Here is a 24628-nt window from a genome sequence, read left to right on the forward strand (position 1 = left end):
GCCCACTCACAGTAAGAATGCAAGTTTTAAGGTCAATAAAAAAAACATGTTCTTGAGCTATTACAAGGTGGATATGTTTACACCACCACACCGGAACATTCCAGACAAAGCATTAACATCTCCATGGAGACGAGCAGGTGACCAAAAAAGTTACACTTTACAACTTCAGTCTGCAAAATGCAATACAGTTACTGGCTTAACTTTAACTTTTAAAACTGAAATCTGAACTGTAACCCTCACGCTCTCCTCGGGGTCACATAGACTAGAAGACTTTTTTTTTTTCCTTCCCGCTCTCTTGGGGCGGGTCAATCAGACCCAAAAATTTATTTTCTCGCCTGGTGAGAAAATAATTATTTATTTATTTGAAAAGGGACAATGCACATTAATCAACGTCAAAACAATGTAAATGTGCCCGAGTTAACTGATAAGAGCTAATTTGCATCGGTAGTCCCTTTGTCTCTGTCTGTTATTAAATTATTCCTTGTTATTATATCTTGTTATGCTGTAGTAGTAGGTACGATATTTTCACAATATACATCTCACGGTGCGATATTTATTGCGATATTTTGTGGAGGTTTACAAACAAAAGTGTTAATATGCGAATTTTTCCTCTTAAAGTGCCTTGACAAGAGTTAAAAATGCTTAGAACTGTTATTTCTTGTAGTCTGCACTGAAATGGAGCAAAGGATCATGGTCTATGTAGTTCCCTCTGTCTTTTTTGAGCTATTGCTGCACTGTAACTCTTAATTGAAGCAAAGAGACTTGTAATTCGATATATTTTGATGGTCCATGATATTATTGTGAGAACTTTGACGATACGATATCATAATATTTAGATTATTGTTATGTAGTAGATCGTAAATTGATTGAGTTTCATATTTATTTTGCGTTGTGATGTCAAATCTGCAGTATACAGTTAACAGGTCTGTCACCATAAATATTATGTTGACTTATTGTTCAGTGTTCGGATCAGTATTTATTGCGGGGAACTTTTTGTTATTTTTTTCTGTTGTATGAAAAGGGTTCAATAAATAACTTTTGTGACTTGTTAAAACAGGTGAAGCTTAAGCGCGTCACGAAAGTTTGATAGATGTCAAAAAGGCATCCTAAAAGAAAATACACTTAAAAGTTACACATCAAAAATGACACAAATGTACAATAAGATTACAAAAATACAATAAAAGTTTTAGTGTTCACACATTTGCGTATCTAAAAGCCACTTTTTAACATTCTTTTTAAACGCAGAGAATGAGGGAGATGTTCTGACGGCTTCAGGCGCAGAGTTCCACCGATGAGACGCTCTGACGAAAGAGAAAACACACTGACCACATACAGTTTTTCTATGAGGAATAATGCAGTCTTCCCTCACTGCTCCTCTGGTCACTCTGGCCTCACGAGATCTGAAATTAACAAAGTCATTCAAGCGAAGGGGGAGCCGAGCCACGTTTAATCTTGTACATTACACAGATATTTTTAAATTTAATAAGATTGTCCCAGGTCATTAAGTTGTATTTCTGCAAAATGTGACAATGGTGGGATCAGGTTTTGGGTCTTGACTTGACCCGCCCCGAGAGCAGGAAGGGAAAAAAAATGTTTCTTTGGGTCTATGTGACCCCGAGGAGAGCGTGTTAAGTAATTTTTTTGGTGGAGGGTCCGTCAAACGCTTTTCTGCTTGGGCTGGAATGTTTCACAGTTTGGCATTAAACCTTTCCATCTTCAGGGAGACATTTCCACTAAACTAAGCAGCTTTTATACAGATTAAGACCCCATGGAGACACACGGGGGCATTTTTGTATCTGTAATTTCATAATAATTCACAATATTAGTGATTTAAAATTGTTTATTGTTTAGGTAAAGTTTGACAGAAGGCACAGTACAGCGTCAGGAGAGTCAAAGCTGTAGCAAAAATAGAACTCCGTACAGAATTATACATCTATGAAGCAAAATAATTATATCAAAAAGCATTTGAACAAAGAAATTAGACATTTTTAGAGCGACACATTGGCCAAAAATATTAACTTCTGTCAAAAAACGATTATAGGAAACAACCATTTTTGAAAATATACAAGTTTCAAAGTCCCTTAAGATAGAAATACTTGAACACGGTTTTTAAAATTTTTGGTCAAGAGTTGGAATACAGAAAAACTTGAACCACGTCACATGAAAATTCAGCAAGAAAGTATTAAAATTAAAATGGAGATTCATGAGAAATTTGTGCAAAAATTTTAAATACAGCAAAGTACTTGAAAATTTTCTTACAATTTACCATCTTTGTTTTCGCTTTTTAACAAAATAGTGACAGTAAGAGCTACAAAAACTGAGAATTTTTGGGCATAAATATTACAATATAAACAGAAATCCATTCATGTTAACTGTAAATTTGGAAAATATTTTGAGAAACAGAAAAAAATACATTTGACCTTCATATATTAGCAAGAATTCTGTTTTATCCTGTGGTGTTTTTAGTTTACGAATGTTTATCGTCAAGTAGATAAATGTTCAATGAAGCCGGAAGTGCGCCCAGAATCTGTGTCATTCGTTCATTTGTTTTTCAAAATAAAACCAAAAATAAGAAAACGAAAAAACAACAGTTTTCGTCATTATTTGTCTCCAAAACCAAAATTTAAAACAGAATGATTTGTTTTTTTTTCAGTTTTCAATTTTGTGTTTAAATGAAAAATGGAAAAAACTGATTGTCGTTTCCGTGACTTAAACTGCGATGCCGGACTTTTGCGCCGCATACGGACTGAACCAGGACTAAACAGGTCCAGGACCAGATCGGGACTGAGACCAGGATTTAGACCAGGACCAGACAAGGACTGAGACTGGGACTGACACCGGGACCAGATCAGAACTGAGACCAGGACTGAGACCAGATCGTGATTGAGACCAGGACCAGACTGGGACCAGATGGGGACTGAGGACTGGACCAGACCAGGACCAGACTGTGATTGAGACTGGGACCAGGACTGAGACCGGGACCAGATCATGATTGAGACCAGGACCAGACCGTGATTGAGAGAAGGATTTAGACTGGGACCAGACAAGGACAGAGTCTGGGACCAGGACTGGGACTGAGACCAGGATCACACCGGGACCAGATCGTGATTGAGACCAGGACCAGACTGGGACTAGACCAGGATTAAAAATGGTTTGGCATCGCAGTTTAAGTCACAAACAGGAAACGGCCGTTATCCGTTTTTTCATTTAAACACAAAAATCGAAAACTGAAAAAATTAATCGTTATGTTTTTTCATTTTGGTTTTGGAGACAAATAATGAAGAAAATTGTTTTTTAATTTTCTTATTTTTGGTTTTATATTGAAAAACAAATGAACGAATGACACACGAATCGCCCACGTTCACTTCCTGTTCAAAACGTGTTAGTCATGTCCATTTATATTTACAGTTTATGTCATTTCCGTGTATAAAATGCTACTTTCAAACATTATCTGGGATTGTATTTTGCATCAAAACTATAAAAATTTGTAATACTGTTTTTTAAAATGGCAAGAAAATGCAATTTAAACCAAAAAAAATCTGTTCACGATTGACTGAATCCAGCACAATTGTCTGTCAAAAATACGGGAAAATATTTAACTATTGTGTAAATTTTAAAAACAACTTGTTAACGTGTGAATAATAACAATAATAATAATTAAAAAACGGTTTAGTTAAAAGAGTCTGTTATGCTCTGGTACGGAAAGGACTCGGGATACGGAAGTTCCATGATGCACTGCTCCGTGACGTCGGGCAGGTAGGGTCCCTCCTCGTCGAAAGGGGGCAGCACCAGGCCCTCCTCGTCCGGAACGGGAAGCTGCGCGTCCGGATCCGGTTTGATCTGGTTCTGACGCGGGTTTTCGGGGAACGCCATCGAGAAGAGGGCGTCCGGGTTACACACGAACTTGTACACGTACCTCTCTCCGGCCACCTGCGGGAAAAAAACAAAAACAAAACACGGAAATCAACGCGCGGATATTAAACTCATACCGTAGTCCTGGTTTTAGTCCTGGTTTTTAGACCTGGTTTTAGTCATGATTTTTGGTCCTGCCTTAAGACCTGGTTTAAGACCTGGGTTTATAGTCCTGGTTCTTGGTCCTGGTTTTTAGTCCTGATTTATAGTGCTGATTTAGACCTGGGTTAGACCTGGTTTTAGTTATAATTTTCAGTCCTGGTTTTCAGTCCTGGGGTTTAAGTCCTGGGGTTTAAGTCCTGGGGTTTAAGTCCGTTTTTAGTCCGGTTTTAGTCCTAGGGGTTTTAAGTCCTGGGTTTTTGAAAGTCCAGTTTTTTTCAGTCCTGGGTTTTCAGTCCTGGGTTTTCAGTCCTGGGTTTTCAGTCCTGGGTTTTCAGTCCTGGGTTTCAGTCCTGATTTAAGTCCTGATTTATAGTGCTGGTTTAGACCTGGTTTTAGTCCTGGGTTTTAAGTCCTGGTTTTTAAAGTCCTGGGTTTTACGTCCTGGGTTTTACGTCCTGGGTTTTACGTCCTGGGTTTTACGTCCTGGGTTTTACGTCCTGGGTTTTTAGTCCTGGGTTTTTAGTCCTGGGTTTTAAGTCCTGGGTTTTTAGTCCTGGGTTTTTAGTCCTGGGTTTTAGTCCTGGGTTTTAGTCCTGGGTTTTTAGTCCTGGGTTTTAAGTCCTGGGTTTTAAGTCCTGGGTTTTAAGTCCTGGGTTTTAGTCATGATTTATAGTCCTGGGTTTAGGCCTGGATTTAGGCCTGGATTTAGGCCTGGATTTAGACCTGGATATAAGTCATAATTTTAGTCATAATTTTTTGTCCTGCGTTTTAGACCTGGGTTTTAGTCCTGGTTTTTAAGTCCTGGTTTTAAGTCCTGGTTTTAGTCATGATTTATAGTCCTGGGTTTCAGTCCTGATAAAACCACTGACTTATAACTATTGTACATTGGGCTGCAGGTTTTGTGGTGTAGGCAGCATAAAAATAAAAATAAAATCAGGCTGTATAAAAACATTTGTGCGTTTTTACCTTCTGCATGATCCCTTTCTCGTAGTAGTACCGCAGAGATCGGCTCAGTTTGTCGTAGTTCATGGCCGGACGATTCTTCTGGACCCCCCACAGACGGGCCACCTGGAAACAAACACACATAAACAAACTGAGATTATGGTGGATGAAATTATTATGTGAAGCAGGCTGAGGCCACCTGTCGCCTTGATTTATGATTTTTGTTTGTTTTTTTATTGGTAGTTTTCAGATTGTAAAATGTGACGTCTTACTCCCAAATGCAGGGCAAGGGTCAGATTTTCTTTTACTTTTCAACAATTTTACCCACGAATTTGCCCTTATTTAGCACAAATTTGGCATGAATTTGGTCTCATTTAACAGGAATTTGGTCTTATTCAGCACAAATTTTGCACAATTTTTGTCTTATTTAGCACGAATTTGGCCATATTTAGAGTGAATTTTGTCTTATTTAGCACAAATTTGGCATGAATTTGATCTTATTTAGCACACATTTCGCCATATATAGCACAAATTTTGCAAAATTTTTGTCTTATTTAGCCCGAATTTGGCCATATTTAGTGTGAATTCAGTCTTAGCACAAATTTGTCATGAACTTTATCTTAGCACAAATTTGTTCCTATCTGTATTAATATTTCCCTATAGAATGCAGTGAGGTCATCTGAAACCCAGCAAAAGGTTTTTTATTTGTGTGTCACCAGAATTTACAACAAAAAGTGATTTTTTTTCTTATGCTGATTTTCGTCCAACTTGTTTTTAGACCAGGATGAGGGAGATTTTTAGTTGGTTTTGTTTTTTAGTTTTAATTCAGCTTTGGCAATATCTGCATTAGACTCTCCGGTCCGTTACCTCCTCGGGGTCGATGAGCTTAAACTCCATGTTTCGTCCGGTCCACACGATGAGGTGGGAGTTGTTCGGGTTTTCCAGGAGAGTCAAAAGGAACTGCCAGAGCTGCAGAGAGCCCCGGCGCTGGTACGGCAAACCCTCAGACTTCAGCTTACCTAAAAGAGACGGGAACAGTCAGGGTTTAAATTAAAGTTGTATGGAGGATTTTTTTTTTTTGTTTCAAATTGTCAGTGAAAGATTAAAATACCATTACAGAGACGCAGCAGCTTTGTAATTATGATGACCAAAAAAAAAAGAACGAAAATCTATCAACTGTGGACGTAGTGAGGCCAGATAAACATCAGCCAATAGAAAACTAGGCTCCCTCATTTTCTATTGGCTGTTAGATTGTCAATCAAACTCCCTAGTATAACTGACTCGTCGGAGCGCGGGGATTACGTGGTTTACGCAGTGGTTCTTAGAGGCATTTTCGAACTGTCGCTTCCTCGCATTTCGCACAAAGTTTGTCGCGACGGCGGACGAGAATCCACGACCATTTCGCCGCAAAAGAAAGTCCGTTTTTGAGGTCGCTGAAAGAAGAAGAGAAGTGGAAAAGTAGCAAAGCCAAACTGAGGTGATTCTTGGAGAACTTGTCCAGCGATGGCGTGACTGAAGCAGACGAAGGGTCTAAAAACTGACGCGTCGGTCGCTGAATTACTTCTAGACAGGAAACTTCAACAGTAATTCTGAATGCGCACAAGAACTGTTGCTGTATTTCTCTTCCCTTAAAAAAATCCTCTATACAACCTTTAAGTGTGAGACGTGCGTAAACAGGCTTTTCAACGTAAGACTTCTTGATTTAATTTTAATCTTTAACTCACCATCAAGTCTGTCTGGAACCACACACGTGTCGTCGTAGTACATCTGTGGATCTCTGTGTGGGAATCCTGTTTAGATATATTTAAAAAAAGAAAACGTTGACTCAAATTTTGACAAAATACACCAACAATATGTATAAAATGAATAAAACTCACCATGGTGGTTATTCCTGTACAAATGCGGAGGCTTATCGAAGGAGGATTGGCAGCTTTGGACATCTGGAACATAGAAACATATGAAAAAAGCCTGATTATAACTCAAATTTACACAACTGGATTCTAAATTTTGATCTAATTCCACCTAACAAGGTAACACCTATTTTCTTATTTACAGCTGCTATTTATGTTGCTCTTTACATATTATTTTAAATCATCATTATTATTGTTGTTGTTAGGAACGGTGTCGCTCTGCACACAACTATTGTCTTACACTAACAATACTTCATCGACGCTGAGACACCTGCGTGACAATGGTTAAATTTGTCCACTAGAGGTCAGTGTTTCTCCGAGGCCTCAGACACGTCGAACCATTTGAGACAATATTGCGACTGAGGTGTCAATGCTTCACGAGGCTCCGTTCACCCATCACTAATAAATTGTTTAGCTCAGAGCCTGTTAATAAATTCTAGCATGTGAACTACAGTCTGTATATATAATCGACTCTGTTTTCAAGTGACTTCACATTGGAAATTCGTGTCCTCTCTCTCTGTACCTGCTGCTGTGAGCCTCGACTTTTATGATTTTGGTCTTAAAATGTTCGTGTTAACCCGCTCTACGTGATCCTGCTGTTTTTATTTCACTATTTCGGACCGTCTTACTTACCCGTGTCAAAGGCGTGGTCTCGGGGCTCCTGCTTGATGGAGACGAGGGGGTATGTGCCCGTCTGTGGGGGGGCAGGGGCGGGCACAGAGGCGGGCACAGGAGGCGGGTACATGGGGTCCACCAGCTCCTGTTTGAACAGAGGAGCTCCAGGCGGGACCAGGGGCTCCGAGTGGTGCCTCTGGTAGAGCGGGCGAGACGAGGCAGAGGAGCCAGAGGCGCCCGGGGGCAGGAACTGTAGGCTGGGGTCTGATAACTGTCTCTGGAAACTATAAACAAACACAAAAATAAACAAATCACAACAATGAAAAGGACAATTATTAAAACGTATCGAAAAGCTACTGTCATTTATTTAATTTTTATCAAATTTATTTATTTTTATATGTAATTATTTAATTTTATGTAATTTTTTTATCTATAAGTAATTTTTTCTCATGGTTTGGGTGTTAAACGAGGACTGAACCAGTTCTAAACCAGGACTAAACCAGATCTAAACCAGGACTAAACCAGGATCTAAACGAGGACTGAAACAGGTCTAAACCAGATCTAAACGAGGACTAAACCAGGTCTAAACCAGATCTAAACCAGGACTAAACCAGGACTAAACCAGATCTAAACCAGGACTAAACCAGGTCTAAACGAGGACTGAAACAGGTCTAAACCAGATCTAAACCAGGACTAAACGAGGACTGAACCAGATCTAAACCAGATCTAGATGAGGACTAAACCAGGACTAAACCAGGTCCATGGAGATGTTATTGCTTTGTCTGGAATGTTCCACAGTATGGGCACTAAACCTTTCTATCTTCACGGAGGCCAAATCAGACCAAGTTACAGGTCAGATCTGTGGAGAGGCGACGCCGCTCACAGTCAAAATGTCTGTTTTTCTAGGTATTTTTGAGCTTTAAACAGCTCTACTTTGCATTTATTCATTTACAGGTGGTTTAAAGTCACACTGTGGAACATTCCAGGCAGAACAGTCACACAGAACAAACTCTCAAACCGAAAAGTTACATAGTGCACCTGAAAATCATTCTCTTTGTCTCTTGTGGTTGAATAAATATAAGATGTAGTAAAAATAAAGTGAGTATCATTGGGAAAAAACAATAAACTAGTAAAAACCTCGACTAACTGAGCCATAAATATGAAATAAAAATACAAAAAAGGTTTAAAACGTGTGATATTCTGAACTTCACTGACCGTTGCTGTGCGCTGTAGGCTCCACTGGGGGGCGCTGGTCCGTGGGGCATCACAAAAGTTTGGCTCTGGCCGTGGTGAGGAGGAGGAGGAGGGGCAGGAGCAGGGGGGAGGGTCTGAGGGCAGTGACGGACAGGCGGAGCAGCCAATGGGTGAGCTTGTCTCTGCAGAGGGGGCGGGGCTTTGAGTCCGGCGGGTTTGGCGTCACAAGAGGCACTGGAATGAGATGGAAGTTTAGTAAATTACATGAAAATAAAGGATTTAAAGAGTGGAGATTTGCGGTTAAAGCATAAGGAGAGTCTAAAGTGGCAGTTACTTAAACCACGGCATTATCGCTCCGTCAGAACCAACTTTTACATCACTTTTTAAGACTCATTTTTATCGACTGGCCTTCATTTAACTGGTTTTAGCTTGATTTTATTCCTCTTTTATTTTTTTTCTATTAACTTTAATTTTTTTATTATTATTATAATTATTTGGATTGTTTGAATCATTGTCTGTTTTTGTTTGCCCACTGTTTGACATTTTTATGCTTTTTGTATTGTTCTTCTTTGTAAAAGTTGCTTTTAAAAGTACTTTATAAATAAAGATTGACTAAACGAGGTCTAAACAGGTCTAAATCAGGTCTAAACCAGGTCTAAACCAGGTCTAAAGGAGGACTGAACCAGGTCTAAACCAGGTCTAAAGCGAGGACTGAACCAGGTCTAAAGGAGGACTGAACCAGGTCTAAACCAGGTCTAAAGGAGGACTGAACCAGGTATAAACCAGTTCTAAACCAGGTCTAAACGAGGACTGAACCAGGACTGAACCAGTTCTAAACCAGGAACCCTGAGCTCGAGGAACAGAGTCCTGGTTCAGTCCTGGTTCGGTCCTGGTTCGGTCCTGGTTCGGTCCTGGTTCAGTCCTGGTTCAGTCCTGGTTCAGTCACTGCCAAGTATCTCCGGTTTAACATCTGAGTTGCAGCTATTTTATTTTATTATTTTATTTGTTATTTTTTTACATCTCACGTCGGGAGAAGTGAGTGGACGGAAAAACACGATAGAAATTACAGATTAAAACGGAAAAACCTAAATCTGCAGGTTTGTGTGTTAAACATGAGTCAATAAAACAAAACACAACTTCATGTACATTTGTGATGAGGAAACGACATAAAAAATCAAACTTTAACCAAATTTAAACCCAAAACGTCCAAGATTTCTAAATGTTTTTATAATTATCTCGCGCTGCGGCTTCCTTCTGCTTTGAGATCTACAGATTGCTGGTTGTGCAGAGTAAACAGACATTGCACAAGTGAAGACAAGTCGAATGAGTCACCGCTTCATGAAAACAAAACCTGAAGAAGCAGCAGCAGGAGGAGGAGGGGGAGGAGGAGCCAGGGGCCAAACCAAAGCACCATTTAAGATCCGATAATGGGCCCTAAACACACGCTACCGTCAAATCAAACTCATAAATCTGTCACGCTGCTGGATAGGAGCTCTGCGATGGGAAATTTAAAACAGTCAGGAGTCCATTTCACAGCTAGAAGAGTCTACAAGAGGAAATGAGGAAATATGCGAGGCCAGAGCGTCGTTTATAAACAAATAAAATGTTGATAGAGACAAAAATTATCGCATTGTGTAACTTTGCTGGTGAAGGGTCTGTCGAGTGCTTTTCTCCACTGAGATGTTATTGATTTGGCTAGAGTGTTTCATAGTATGATATTAGACTTTTCTGTCGTCATGGAGACCAAACCAGAGCAAGTTACAGGTCAGATCTGTGGAGAGGCGACCACGCTCAGTCAGAATGCCTGTTTTTTTAGGTGTTTTTGAGCTTTAAAACCTGCACCTGTAATTGAATAAATGTAAATAGAGATGTTTAATGTCACACTGTGGAACATTTAAGGCAGAGTAATGACGTATCCATAGAAACAAGCAGGTGACGGAGCCCCAACCAAGAAGTTACGCAGTGCAGCTTTAAAAGAAAACAGTGAATCTCCCATAGAGTTATATAGAAATCATCAAATTTAAGGACTAAACTATATTCAGAGGCGGTGCTACCAGACTAAACCAGGTCTAAACCAGGTCTAAACCAGGTCTAAACCAGGTCTAAACCAGGTCTAATCTTAGACTTGAGAGAGCTTGAGAGAGGGAACCCTGAGCCCAAGAAACAGAGTGTCAAGCGCAATCGGGCGATGGCTGCGCTTAGACCCGTGGGGCTCGGAGTTCTGCACCAGTTCTTTCGCCTGTGATCACAATATGGTCTACGCGGGTGGACCTCCCAACACTCGGTCCTGGTTCGGTCATTGCCAGTATCTCTGATTTAACATTTGAGTTGTAGCTATTTTATCTTATTAGGGTTTTTTTTTGTTTTTTGTTTTTTTACATCTCACGTCTGGAGAAGTGGGTGGGCGGCGTACCTTTAAAAGAAAACAGTGAATCTTCTGTAAAGTTCTATAGAAATCATCAAATTTAAGGACTAAACTATAATCAGAGGCGGTGCTACCACTAGGCAACAGTAGACGGCCACCTGGGGCCCCTGAACCTGCAGGGGCCCCCAACCTCAGAGCAATTTGTTTTTCTCTCAGTATGACATTAAATGAGTGGTTTACTTTTAAACAAGAAAACCCCATCAAAATAGAATCTGATTGACAGTTAAAATAGATTTGACAAAGTATTCCCATTTCTTTCATAGCATAATAATAATCATATGTAATAGATGTAAACAAAAATGTAATTACTAGCAAAAAAATACAACAAATTTCAGCTCTGGTCATCTAGTATTCGACCTAACGAAGGTTATGTTTACAATGAAACGAATCACTGTATCGGAAACGATTTGCATCCAGACATGTTGTTTCTGTGTCCGCAATCAAAGTCTTCCGTAACGCAAAACCGCCTGAAACACTAGTCACATGACTAGGCTGGCGTCACGTCTTCACAATGTCACATGGGCAGTAAAAACAAGGATGTGGAGCACCGTGTCTAAAGTTGCAGCAGCCAATTTTGAGTCAAGGAAGATGGTAAGCGTGAAAGTAGTAAGTAGTTCTAGCTACGCCATTTCCCATTTGTCTCTGGTTTGTTTAAAGTGTTTTCCGCAACAGTGTCACATGACTTATATCATGAACCCAGCGAATCAGGAAGGAGCAAGTCACAGTGACATGGTCCAGTAAGGACACAACGAGAGCTCCTATATCAGAGTATCAGCGTTTTCAGGCGTCCACACAGTGTCGGATCAGATCCATAATCAGATGAATTTGTGGCGGCATCAGATCGCTCCGACTCTGGAGCCGTTTTCCATCAGATTAGTGTGAACGAAAACTGCATCCACAACGAAAATGACTCAATATGTACTAATGTGGGTGGGGCCTGATAAGACAAGATTCCAATCCACCCTAATTCAAATAAAGATGTGCTTGTCTCATGAACAATGGGAAAATACAAAAAAAATAAAAAAAATTGTAGTGAGGGCCCCCAAATATCTAACTCCGCCACTGCCTATATAACAATATTAATGCGAAATAACACCACCAAATGTATAAAATATCCTAAATAAAGCACTGCAAAGATATTTTAAACTTAAAACGAGACAATTCCACCATCTCTCCTCCTCTTTCTGCATGTAAAAGCAGCTGTGTACAGTGAGTGTGGTACCTGTATGGATAGAGGCACATGTCTCTGTGGGGGGTCCTGCAGGGCGACTGGGAGCTGGGGCTGGACTCCCTCTTCACCCTCTGCACCATGGGGCCACTCGCAGACACTGGACGAAAACAAGATTACATTAAATACAACAACAACAACAACAACAACAACAGAACCACTGATGACGTGAACAAGGAACAAGGAAATCAAAGGTCCCATATTACGCAAAATGGACTCTTGTGAGGTTAAAGTCGTGTTATAATGTTGTTACCGCATCACAAACAAACCTGGACTTTTGTTTTTCATTCACACACACTTTGTTATTATCAGTAGGGTGTAACAATGTGCAAAAATATCAAAATATTGATATATCGTATTGTTTAATGTGATGAAACAGTATCGACATGTCGCCAAGAGTATTTTTAAGTACATTTTACTAAATTATTTTGTTTCAATGCTGTTTGTTTAGAAAAAGGAAACTTGTTTATGCGACACATTTGAAATTTTCAGTTTCGATGATTAAAATGTTTGTGTTTCATATGAACTTTGCACAAGAAGTGGTTTAACAAAGACTGTAACAAAGACACAGCCATGATTTAGCCTTTATTTTTATTGAATCATATTGAATTATAAGTGCAGTGTATCGTATCATGGCCTACGTATCGAGGTATTTATCATATCGGCAACTTTTGAATGATACTCCGTCCTAGTAGAGTGACCAGACGTCCCTATTTATACCCGGGACAGTCCCAGTTTGGAGCCCTGTGTCCCCGTCCCAAAACCAGTTTTATAAAATGAATGTCCCTGGTGTCCCTATTTTTGACCAATTTGATCTAAACCAGGACCAAAACAAGATTATCACAACTTTTGACTGATCTGATCCCTGCTAACAGTAAAAGAGGAGCATACATTTTGTTGTTTGTTTTGCCAAAATACAGAAAACCGTGTTTGTGAATGACCATAAAGCAAAAAAATGCGGCATCAGAAGTCCCACAGATGTAGCCCAGTGCCTCCACTCAATTTCATTTCTCTCCAGCGACGAGGTCAGGAATCAGAATACATCAAACCGTTTACAAGAACTCCAGAAGTTGTAGACCAAACACCGGCCAATCAGAGAAGAGCTGTGAAGCCATGACATCAAACTCAAGCATCTGTCTGGGTCCCTTTTGTGGTACAGCACAACAGTAAACAAAGCGTCGAGATGAATGTAGATGAAGTCATATTCCCAAGATCGAGGATTTAAAGCCAGAACAAAGAGAATGTTTGGTGAATTTTATCAAGGGGAAAGACGTTATTGTCCTTTTTCCTACAGGATTTGGAACTTTACATACGTCACGACCAAACGGCAGCGATTGGTTAAATAAAAAAAGTACCCGTCTACCGTCGAGCGAACGAATCCTAATGCTGCGAGGTCACACGGTTTCCACGAAGTGAAACCGGCCGATGAATCAGGCTAGTCTATACCAGGACTATCACAATTTTTGACTAAATCTAAAACTAGATCCCCGCCAACAGAAAAAAGGAGCATAAACTGTCATTTGTATTGCCAAAACACATTAAAAAATCGTGTTTGCGAATGATTATAAAGCACGAAAATAAATAAAAAGCATCAGAATTCCCTCAGATTATGACTGACAAGAGAATGTTACATGGTCTTTTCACAATTTTCTTTACACAAACCATGCCAACCCTGGTGAAAATCTGGCCGCTCTAATCATCAGTCTCCATCTCCAAAGCTCAAAATGCTCTGTTCCACCTTGTGATGTCACGAAGCTGTGCAGTTTACGTTCACAGCTACATTTTTTATCTTTAATTCAGTAAAAATTGTCAATTCCAGGGCTGAAATTATCCAAATGTTTCTAGTGAAGTGTACGTTTGTGATGAGGAAACATAATAAGATGAATCAGGAAAAAAAAGCGTAATATGGACCCTTTAATTTTTATTAGTGGCGTTTTAATGGTTTTCAATCTCGTTATAATGTCCCTGTTCCCGTCTGTGTGGCGCACGAGTCACTGCTTGGCTTTTACGTCACTGCTCCTCTAAATTTCCACCTCGCGTCCGTTGTTCAAACATTAAGCCAACGCCAGTGTCCAGGAGAGTCATAAATTCCCAGTTTAACGGAGTGTCCCTGAACCTGCCGCACGATGACAATGTTTGAAATCGGCAGGTGATGTCTGGAATGGGTTTATGGCCTCGGCTTCCTGTCATAACAGCTGGCGGGTTTCCAACGATCGTTTAGATTTAGATCACACGATTATAATGAGAATACTACTGTTCACATTGTGCTTCCTCATCAAAAACTTAACGTAGACAGAAGGGGTGTGACAATAACCAAAATATCGTGATATCGTGTCGTCAAAGTTCTCACAATAATATCGTGGACCATCACAATATATCGAATTACAAGTGTGTTTGCTTAAATTAAGAGTTATGGTGCAGCAACAGCTCAAAAAAACAGAGGGAACTACATAGACCATGATCCTTTGCTCCATTTCAGTGCAGACTACAAGAAGAAATAAGAGTTTTAAGTCATAGTTCTTTGTTAATATGCTACTTTTTCCTCTTAAAATGCCTTGACAAGACTTAATTCAGTTTTGTTTAGCCTCCACAAATATCGCAATAAATATCGTACCCTGAGATGTATATCGTGAAAATATCGCACAGAGAGATTTGGATATCGTTACATCCCTAATCGTGAGCTTTCCCACCATATCGTGAGATTTTATGGAGTAAGAAAGCTTTCAGAAATATTTAAGGAATGTGCACATTTGGCTGTAGCTGAGCATGAAAATAAATATTTGTAAATATTTCTCGAATGAGTCCAGTCGTACATAAACTGTGTCCTGCGTATTTTATCCATCAGAATACGAACTGAAAAGTTAAGACGTCAAGAATTACAATCACGAAATGAAAATTTACGATTACGCTTTCTTCAGTACGAATACGAATTCACAGATGGGACTCGACTGTCAAAAACACAACATCACCTGACAGGCATTATTTACTGAGCAGAAGAATCCTGAAGTCCTGGTTTAGTCCTGGTTTAGTCCTGCTTTAGTCCTTGTTGAGTCCTGGTTTAGTCCTGGTTCAGTCCTGGTTTCAGTCCTGGTTTCAGTCCCTGGTTCAGTCCTGGTTTAGTCCTGGTTCAGTCCTGGTTCTGGTTTAGTCCTGGTTTAGTCCTGGTTTAGTCCTGGTTTAGTCCTGGTTCAGTCCTGGTTCAGTCCTGGTTCAGTCCTGGTTCAGTCCTGGTTCAGTCCTGGTTTAGTCCTGGTTTAGTCCTGGTTTAGTCCTGGTTTAGTCCTGGTTTTAGTCCTGGTTCAGTCCTGGTTTAGTCCTGGTTCAGTCCTTGTTTAGTCCTGGTTCAGTCCTGGTTCAGTCCTGGTTTAGTCCTGGTTCAGTCCTGGTTTAGTCCTGGTTCAGTCCTGGTTCAGTCCTGGTTCAGTCCTGGTTCAGTCCTGGTTCAGTCCTGGTTTAGTCCTGGTTTAGTCCTGGTTTAGTCCTGGTTTAGTCCTGGTTTAGTCCTGGTTCAGTCCTGGTTCAGTCCTGGTTTAGTCCTGGTTCAGTCCTTGTTTAGTCCTGGTTCAGTCCTGGTTCAGTACTGGTTTAGTCCTGGTTTAGTCCTGGTTCAGTCCTGGTTTAGTCCTGGTTCAGTCCGTATGCGGTAGGACCGGGTATCATTCGATATATTCCAAATCGATTCAATAAAGTTCAATAAAAAAATAAAGGCTAAATCATGGCTGTGATCCTAAAAGTCTTTGTTAAACCACTTCCTGTGCAAAGTTCATATAAAACACACAAATTTTTAATAATCAAAAGACTGTGAAAATGTCAAATGTGTTGCACAAATGAGTTTCCTTCCACTAAACAAGCAACAAAACTGTAGTTGTAACAAAAGAATTTAGTCAAATATACCAAAAAAATACTCTTGGTAATATATCGATACAGCAGCCTACAATATCGATACTGTATCATCACATTAAACGATACGATATATTGATATTTTTGCACACCCCTAGTATGCGGAGCAAAATCTGGCATCTCAATCGATGTTTCTTCTGCTCAGTAAATGATGCCTGTGAAGAGATGAGGTATTTTTGACAGCCGAGTCGCGTCTGTGAAATCGTATTTGCACTGATGAAAGCGTAATCGCAAATTTTCATTTCGTGATTGTAATTCTCGATGTCGTAACTTTTCAATTCGTATTCTGATGGATAAAATACACACAATACATTTTATATACGACTGGACTCATTAGAGAGTTCACGAATATTTATTTTATGCTCAACTACAGCCAAATATGCACACAAATATTTCTGAAAGCTTTATTACTCCATAATAATGTAATAAATATCGTACCATGACGATATCGTTACACCCCTAGTAGACAGACTAATAATAAAGAGTTACTCAAACATGTGTGAATGAAACAAAACACAACTCCAGGTCTGTTTTTGAGGAGGTAACAACATTATAACATGCCATAAACTGCCACCACATTCATACATAAGAAAAATAAGTAATGTGTCTTGCTCAAGGACTAGGGATGTAACAGTAACCGAAATATCGTGATATTGTATCGTCAAAAGTCTCACAATATCTGTCACAATATATCGAAATGCAAGTTTCTTTGCTTGAATGCATTTTTTATAGTAGCAATAGCTAATAAACAATGGGAACTACATATCCCATGATTCATTTCAGCACAGACAACATGAAGTTATGTTTTTTACTTGAATTCCTGGGATTATGACAGTAATAATTCACACCAAAATCTTGTCAAGGTATTTTAAAACACAAAAAAGTGTCCTATCTACAATTATATCAGCCTCTCCAAAATATCGCAATAAATATTTTACTGGATATCGTGATAATATCGTACCGAGAGATTTGGATATCGTTTCATCCCTATCAAGAGCAAAACCACACTGTGCACTTTTTCCTACTCACCGTTATTTGGCTGAAAATCTGGGACAAACTGCTCGTCGTCTGGAGACTGGGCTACAAAGACAAAAGACGAGAAAACGATGAAATCACATACAGCCTAAAATAATAAATCCTTCTTATAAAAGCTCTTCACTCGTCAAAACTTCACCTTCTGCAATCCAGATCTCCTGAAGTTGGAACAGATCTTGGAAAAGGTCTGGGAGAAAAAAACAACAACATTCACATTTAGCTTTATTTTTTACGATGACTTGTCCAAAATATTGCGTCACTTTGACAGTTTTTAAGTACCTTCGGTGTCTTGAGCCAGTTCGGTCTCCATAAATTTCCTTTTTCTGCTGTTCAAACGCCCCTCGTCTGCGGCGGGACCTCTCTGCAAAAACAACTCTTACATTAATAATTTATAAAGTGTCCGACGTCACGCTTCAAGTCGTGTTATTGTGTAGTTTTTCTCTTTACAAACAAACCCGGAGGTGAACAAACAAAACGCAACTCCAGGTCTGTTTTTTTGTCAATTTTGTGTAATACGAAACCTTTAAAAAGCAGGAATTCTGTATTTTTCTGTGACTAAATGTATTTTCTAAGTCAGATTTGTTTTGACTGGATTAAACTCACCCTCTCTGGAACCCCAAAGGGAACCTGCTGGTCATAAAAGCCGTCCATGTTTGAGAGATCTCCACTCTGAAATACAAACAATACACAATCCTGTTAAAAACGACACATTTCAGTTCTGTAAGTCAAAAATATGTGTTAATTTTGAGGGTTTATACTGAAATTAAGAGCCACCAAAACACCAGAAACAAGAAAATGGTCAAGAGTTAAAATATATTTGCCCATTACAGCCTGGAAGTGCAGCTATAAGACAAAAAAATAAACAACTTTTTGCAGTAGTAGTAGTTTTTGTAGCAGTGCTAGTAGCAGTAGTAGTCTTTTTGTAGTAGTAGTGGTAACAGTACTAGTAGTTTTTACAGTACTAGTACTAGTAGCAGTAGTGGTTTTGTAGCAGTACTAGTTCTTACAGTGGTAGTAGTAGTAGCAGTTCTAGTAGTTTTTGTTGTAGTAGTAGTACTTTTTGTAGTAGCAGTAGTAGTACTTTTTGTTGTAGTAGTAGTAGTAGCAGTAGTAGTAGAGTAGTAGTACTTTTTTTAGTAGTAGTAGTAGTAGTAGCAGTAGTAGTAGAGTAGTAGTACTTTTTGTAGTAGTAGTAGTAGCAGTAGTAGTAGAGTAGTAGTACTTTTTGTTAGTAGTAGTAGTAGCAGTAGTAGTAGAGTAGTAGTACTTTTTGTAGTAGTAATAGCAGTAGTAGTTCTTTTTGTAGTAGTAGTAGTAGTACTTTTTATAGTAGCTGTAGTAATAGTAGTAGTAATAGTAGTAGTAGTAGTAGTAGTAGTAGTGGTTTTTGTAGTTGTAGTAGTTTTTGTAGTTGTAGTACTTTTTGTAGTGGTAGTGGTAGTAGTAGCTGTAGTAGTAGAGTAGTAGTACTTTTTGTAGTAGTAGTAGTAGTAGTAGTAGTACTTTTTGTAGTAGTAGTAGCAGTAGTAGTTCTTTTTGTAGTAGTAGTAGTACTTTTTGTAGTAGCTGTAGTAATAGTAGTAGTAGTACTTTTGTAGTAGGTGTAGTAATAGTAATAGTAGTAGTAGTAGTAATAGTAGTAGTAGTAGTAGTAATAGTAGTAGTAGTGTTTTTTGTAGTTGTAGTAGTTTTTGTAGTTGTAGTACTTTTTGTAGTAGTAGTAGTATTTCCTATGCCACATTGTCTTTCTCCTTTTATTATAATAAGATCTTAAAACATTTTCCATGTCTGAATTTAATGTCTTTAGTGTCTTTTCTGAATTCTACTTTGTCGAAATAAAATAAAAGTAAACACGGGCCCCCGGTACGTGCCCCGCGTCGCCGCTTATGTCGTAGTTACGTCCCTGCGCGCGCCTCTCTGGTACATTTGTGAATGAAGCTCGCGGTGACGCACGCACCCGCGAGCCCTCCTTGTTTTTCTCAATGGACTGAAACTCGAGCCCGTCCAGAGGGGTTAACGAGCGCAGGGACGAGGAGGACGGGGGGGGGGCTGCCATGCCACGGCTCAAAACCCACACCGTTAATAAATCGCAACTAGCACCGCTGAAATGTCCGTAAAACGCTGACGGTTGCGGAAAAAAGCTCGCTTTGCTTCCAAAAAAAATTACGCAGAAAATGGCGTGAGCGCTGCATGCCCCCCCCCTACCCCCCCTCCAAACCTCTCGCTACCTGGCGCTGTCCAAAACCGTCGCGCGTGTCCGCCTAAACCCGCATTTCCCCAACCCGTAACAAACATTTAACACGCTTCCTACCTCGAGTGAAGTTCGTAGTGCGCAAATGTCGTGTTCCGATCGCGTTTGCCCGCACTACATCGCCTGCATCTCCGCGTACAAAACTCCACTCTGTGTTTTTCTCAATGAAGCGTCTCCCGAGGTGCTAAATCCAAACCGACCTCTGTTCTCGGCGCCGATTGGCCGAGCGCGCTGTCCGTCAAACGCCTCGGCCAATCGCGCGGCAGAGCACAGAACCCGCCCCTCCTCCGTGTTCTTTATGAATGGCTGCGCTTCATTCATGAATTCACAGCTCTCTTAAAGCGCCACACGACGTTTTTCCACGTTTCTACCTTTTTGTACCGACACATTTAAGACTAAACTACACAAGCGTGGTCAGAAGTATCGAAAAACAGATATTAATCGATTCTAAAACTGATATTGAAAAGTAGATACTCATTTTTCACAGGGATTGACACTAAAAAAGTCCAAAATTAACCTTTCCTGAAGAGTTTTTAAACGATTTTGAGCAAGTTTAAGAGTTACTTAGGGATTACACAGATATAACACGGTAATGTCGGTAGAAAATCACATTCTGTTGTCTAAAGAGAGAGTGTTTTTTATGATCAGAATTGTTATTGTGAATCAAGTTTGAGATTACTTCCGCAGATATCATAAAATTGTCCAAATCATTAGACAGATTATAGCACGGTTACAATACAAAAGGCACGTGTGCAGTGTTCCGAAGCAGCCATAAAGCCGTTTATTAGTTTATCAGATTTTATTATTGTATTATTGTGTTTCCTCTGCTTTGTTTTCACTGCCAAGACTTGGCGTAAACTCAAAACAACAAGTATTTTAACAGACTGAGTTCCGCTGGCCTCATTAACCTTTCGAATTTTATGATTAAGGTTCATAATCTTGGCTTTTTCTTCTAAAATGTGACAGTTTTAGTTCAGTTTGTCCTGATTTAGTCCTGATTTAAGTTCTAGTTTGGTCTATGGTTCAGTCCATCATTAACGCTTGTTTAGTCCTGGTTTAGTTCTGGTTTAGTCTTGGTTTTGGTCCTGGTTTGGTCTATGGTTCTGTCCATCATTAATGCTGGTTTAGTCCTAGTCTAGTTTTGATTTTGGTCCTGGTTTGGTCCATGGTTCAGTCCATTATTAAGGCTTATTTAGTCCTGATTTAGTCCTGGTTTAGTCCTGATTTTGCTGTGTTTTAGTCCTGGTTTAGTCCTGATTTAGTCCTGATTTTGCTTTGGTTTAATCCTGGTTTAGTCTTAGTTTAGTCCTGATTTAGTCTCGTCCATCATTAATGCTGGTTTAGTCCTGGTCTAGTCTTGATTTTGGTCGTGGTTTGGTCCATGGTTCAGTCCATTATTAACGCTTATTTAGTCCTGATTTAGTCCTGGTTTCATCCTGGTTTAGTCCTGGTCTAACCCTATAGTCCTGGTTTAGTCCTGGTTTAGCCTTGGTTTAGTCCTGGTTTAGTCCTGGTTTAGTCTTGGTTTAGCCGTACGATCTTGGTTTAGTCCTGGTCTAGCCTTGGTCTAATCCTATAGTCCTGGTTTGTTTAGTCCTGATTTAGCTTTGGTTTAGTTCTGGTTTATTACTAGTTTAGTCCTTGTTTAGTCCTAGTCTAGTCTTGGTGTTGCTCCGGGTTTGGTCCATGAGTCAGTCCATCTTCATGCTTGTTTAGTCCTGGTTTAGTCCTGATTTAGCCTTTGGTTTAGTCCTGGATCTGGTACTGATTGAGTCTTGGTTTAGTCTTGGTTTTGGTCCTGGTTTGGTCCATGATTAAATCCATTATTAACACTTGTTTTGTCCAGATTTAGTTCTGGTTTAGTCCTGGTTTTTATCCCTGGTTTAGACCTAGTTTAGTCCTGGTTTTGGTCTTGGTTTGGTCCATGTTTCAGTTCATCATTAACATTTGTTTAGTTCTGATTTAGTCCTTGTTTAGTCCTGGTCTAGTCCTGATTTACTCCTGGTTTAGTCTTGGTTTTGGTCCTGGTTTTGTCCATGGTTCAGTCCATCATTAATGCTTGTTTAGTCCTGATTTAGTTCTGGTTTAGTCTTGGTTTTGGTCCTGGTTTGGTCCATCATTCATGCTTGTTTAGTCCTGATTTAGTTCTGGTTTAGTCTTGGTTTTGGTCCTGGTTTGGTCCTGGTTTGGTCCATCATTCATGCTTGTTTAGTCCTGATTTTGCTTTGGTTTAGTCCTGGTTTAATCCTGGTTTAGTCCTAGTTTAGTCCTGATTTAGTCCTAGTTTAGTCTCGTCCATCATTAAAGCTTTGGTTTAGTCCTAGTCTAGTCTTGGTCCTGGTCCTGGTTTGGTCCATGATTCAGTCCATCTTCATGCTTGTTTAATCCTGGTTTAGTCCTGGTCTAGTACTGATTGAGTCTTGGTCTAGTCTTGGTGTTGGTCCTGTTTTGGTCCATGGTTCAGTCCATGGTTCATGCTTTTTTAGTCCTGATTTAATTCTGATTTAGCCCTGGTTTAGTTCTGATTTAGTCCTGATTTAGTCTCATCCATTATTAATGCTGGTTTAGTCCTAGTCTAGTCTTGACTTTGATCGTGGTTTGGTCCATGGTTCAGTCCATCATTCACACTTGTTTAGTCCTGATTTAGTCCTGGTTTTAGTCCTGGTTCAGTCCTGCTCTAATGTTGGTTTTGGTCTTGGTTTAGTCCATGGTTTTGGTCCATCGTTCACACTGGTTCAGACTGAAATCCAGACTGAAAAAAACAACACAAGAACTAGTTTTCAGAACACGTTTGAACTCGGTTTGCAGCTTTTATTTTTACTCAGAAAAAGAGATTTTGTTGTTCGTGGAGAAAATCACGTGGGGGAAAAAAAAAATCGCTGTTTTTGTTATTTTTTGCTGATTATAATTTCGATTCGATTGCGATTAATCTCCTCCGCGCTCTCGCCTTCGGTCTGTATTTTCCCAGCGCGCCTCATGATCAGGTCTTGTCTGGACAGGAGGCCCCTCTGAACTTCACTCCAACTTTGATCATTTTTACGCTTTGAAAATCACTCCTGACAGCCGCTGTGTCACATGCACCGACTATATTGGATTTGGAGATTAACCAGGGGCAAAAACATAAAAGTGTGAATTGAAAACGGGGAAAAAAACTGGAAAAAAAAGAGTTAAAATTTCACGTTTTTAGTCCAAGAGTCGCCCGTGTTACTCTATTTTCTGATTTCCTGTTCTAATGTTGTTTCCTTGTCACAAACAGACCCGGAGTTGTGTTTTTTTTTTGTTTCATTCGCAGTCGTTTAAAATGTAAAAAACGCTCTGTTCCACCTTGTGATGTCATGCGGTGATACAGGAAGTGCTCCACTGTGTTTTTAAACTCCAAACATCTTCACTTGGACGATAAAATGTGGTCAAACTGGAACAAAAGAAGTAAAACGTTTTGTGAATTCTTAAAGATGCACTGTGTTTAGTCCTGGTTTAGTCCTGGTTTAGTTCTGGTTTAGTCCTGGATTAGCCTTGGTTTTGGTCCTGGTTTGGTCCATGGTTCAGTCCATCATTAATGCTTGTTTAGTCCTGGTTTAGTCCTGATTTAGCTTTGGTTTAGTCCTGGTATAGTCCTAGTTCAGTTCTGTTTAGTCCTGGGTTAATCCCTGGTTTAGTTCTGGTTTAGTCTCTGGTTTGGTCATGGTTTAGTCCTGTTTTAATTCTGTTTTAGTCCTGATTTAGCTTTAGTTTAGTCCTGGTTTAGTCCTTCTCCTGTTTTATTCCTGGTTTATTGCTGGTTTAGTCCTGTTTAGTCCTGGTTTAGTCCTGATTTAGTCCTGGTTTAATCCTGGTTTAGTCCTTCTTTAGTCCTAGTTTAGTCCTGGTTCAGTTCTGGTTTTGTCCTGGTTTAGTCAATCCTTGATGCTTGTTTAGATTTGGTTTAGTCCTGGTTTAGTCCTTATTTATCCCAGGTTTAGTCCTGATTTAGTCCTGGTTTAGTCCTGGTTTGGTTCTGATTAGCTTTGGTTTAGTCCTGGTTTAGTCTTAGTTTAGTCCTGTTGAGTCCTTGGTGAGTCCTGGTTTAGTTCTGGTTTAGTCTCTGGTTTGGTCATGCTTTAGTCCTTCTTTAGTCCTGGTTTAGTCCTAGTTTAGTCTTGTTGAGTCCTGGGTGAGTCCTGGTTTAGTCCTTCTTTAGTCCTGGTTTAGTCCTGGTTTAGTCCTAGTTTAGTCCTGTTGAGTCTTGGGTGAGTCCTGGTTTAGTTCTGGTTTAGTCTCTGGTGTGGTCATGCTTTAGTCCTTCTTTAGTCCTGGTTTAGTCCTGGTTTAGTCTCGTCCAGTGTGAGTGCGTCTCTGCGGTTGTGAAATGCGTCGTCAGCTCTGCCTGGACGATTAAAGCTGATCTCAGCTCTGTGTGACTGACTGGCAGCGTCTCGTGTTTACTGCACCGTCACAAAACACTAAACAACAATTAAACGTCCTAGATTACACAAAATGGACTCCTGTGAGCTTTAAGTCACGTTATAATGTTGTTAAAAACTCCAAAACAGACCTGGAGTTGTGTTTTTGTTTCATTCACATGTTTGTTTAACTCTTTATTCAAGTTCAATCAAAAAAAGTTTATGTTTTTTGTATGAAGAATTGACAATAAAGAAGTACAAATAAACATAAATGGTAAATAGTGTAAAAGTGCAAAAGTCACTTAAATTATTATCCATCCATCCATTTTATTCCGCTTATCCGGGGCCAGGTCACGGGGTCAACAGTCTAAGCAGGGACTCCCAGACTTCCTTCACCCCAGACACTAGAATCTTTTAAATCATTTCAGCCCTGGAATTGTCGATCTCTACTGAACAAAAACTAAACGAAGATGTAGACCTTGGAGATGTATACAGACTAATAATAAGTAATAAAATTAAAAATAAATAAAATAAATAAAGACCCCGAGATACTTGAACTTCTCCACTTGAGGCAATAAATCGCACAAACTGTCGAAATGAGTTTCCTTCGCACGGTGTTTGGGCACTTTTTTAGAAATAGGGTGAGGAGCTCAGTCACACTGGAGGAGCTCAGAGTAGAGCCGCTGCTCCTCCACGTCAAGAGGAGCAGCTGAGGCTCGGGCATCTGTTCCAGAT

The 24628-nt window shown here is 39.8% G+C and overlaps 1 protein-coding gene across 1 annotated transcript; it reads right to left on the bottom strand.

The window, feature by feature from the left end:
* Window positions 1–1839: 1839 nt before the first annotated feature.
* LOC110156605 (ETS translocation variant 5-like) lies at window positions 1840–19705 on the bottom strand. The gene is made up of 13 exons (XM_020920806.2): window positions 19575–19705; window positions 17867–17932; window positions 17543–17624; window positions 17403–17450; window positions 17258–17308; window positions 12323–12428; window positions 8697–8909; window positions 7500–7765; window positions 6834–6896; window positions 6681–6746; window positions 5824–5975; window positions 4981–5082; window positions 1840–3930 (listed from the first exon to the last, which is right to left on the bottom strand). The coding sequence occupies exons 2-13, from the start codon at window positions 17912–17914 to the stop codon at window positions 3670–3672; spliced, it is 1458 nt and encodes a 485-aa protein (XP_020776465.2). The 5' UTR covers window positions 17915–17932; window positions 19575–19705; the 3' UTR covers window positions 1840–3669.
* Between the last annotated feature and the right edge of the window lie 4923 nt (window positions 19706–24628).

This window comes from Boleophthalmus pectinirostris, unplaced genomic scaffold, assembly GCF_026225935.1.
Source record: "Boleophthalmus pectinirostris isolate CB_2022bp ecotype Guang Dong unplaced genomic scaffold, ASM2622593v1 HiC_scaffold_11, whole genome shotgun sequence".
Classification (NCBI taxonomy): domain Eukaryota; kingdom Metazoa; phylum Chordata; class Actinopteri; order Gobiiformes; family Gobiidae; genus Boleophthalmus; species Boleophthalmus pectinirostris.

Excerpts from the sequence above, each read along its gene's own strand:
- LOC110156605 (XM_020920806.2), bottom strand. The coding sequence starts at position 17,914 with ATGGACGGCTTTTATGACCAGCAGGTTCCCTTTGGGGTTCCAGAGAGG. Across the intron at positions 12,429-17,257 it reads AGATTTTCAGCCAAATAACG|TGTCTGCGAGTGGCCCCATG; the intron begins GTGAGTAGGAAA and ends GTTTTCGTCCAG. Across the intron at positions 3,931-4,980 it reads AGAAAGGGATCATGCAGAAG|GTGGCCGGAGAGAGGTACGT; the intron begins GTAAAAACGCAC and ends TTTTTCCCGCAG.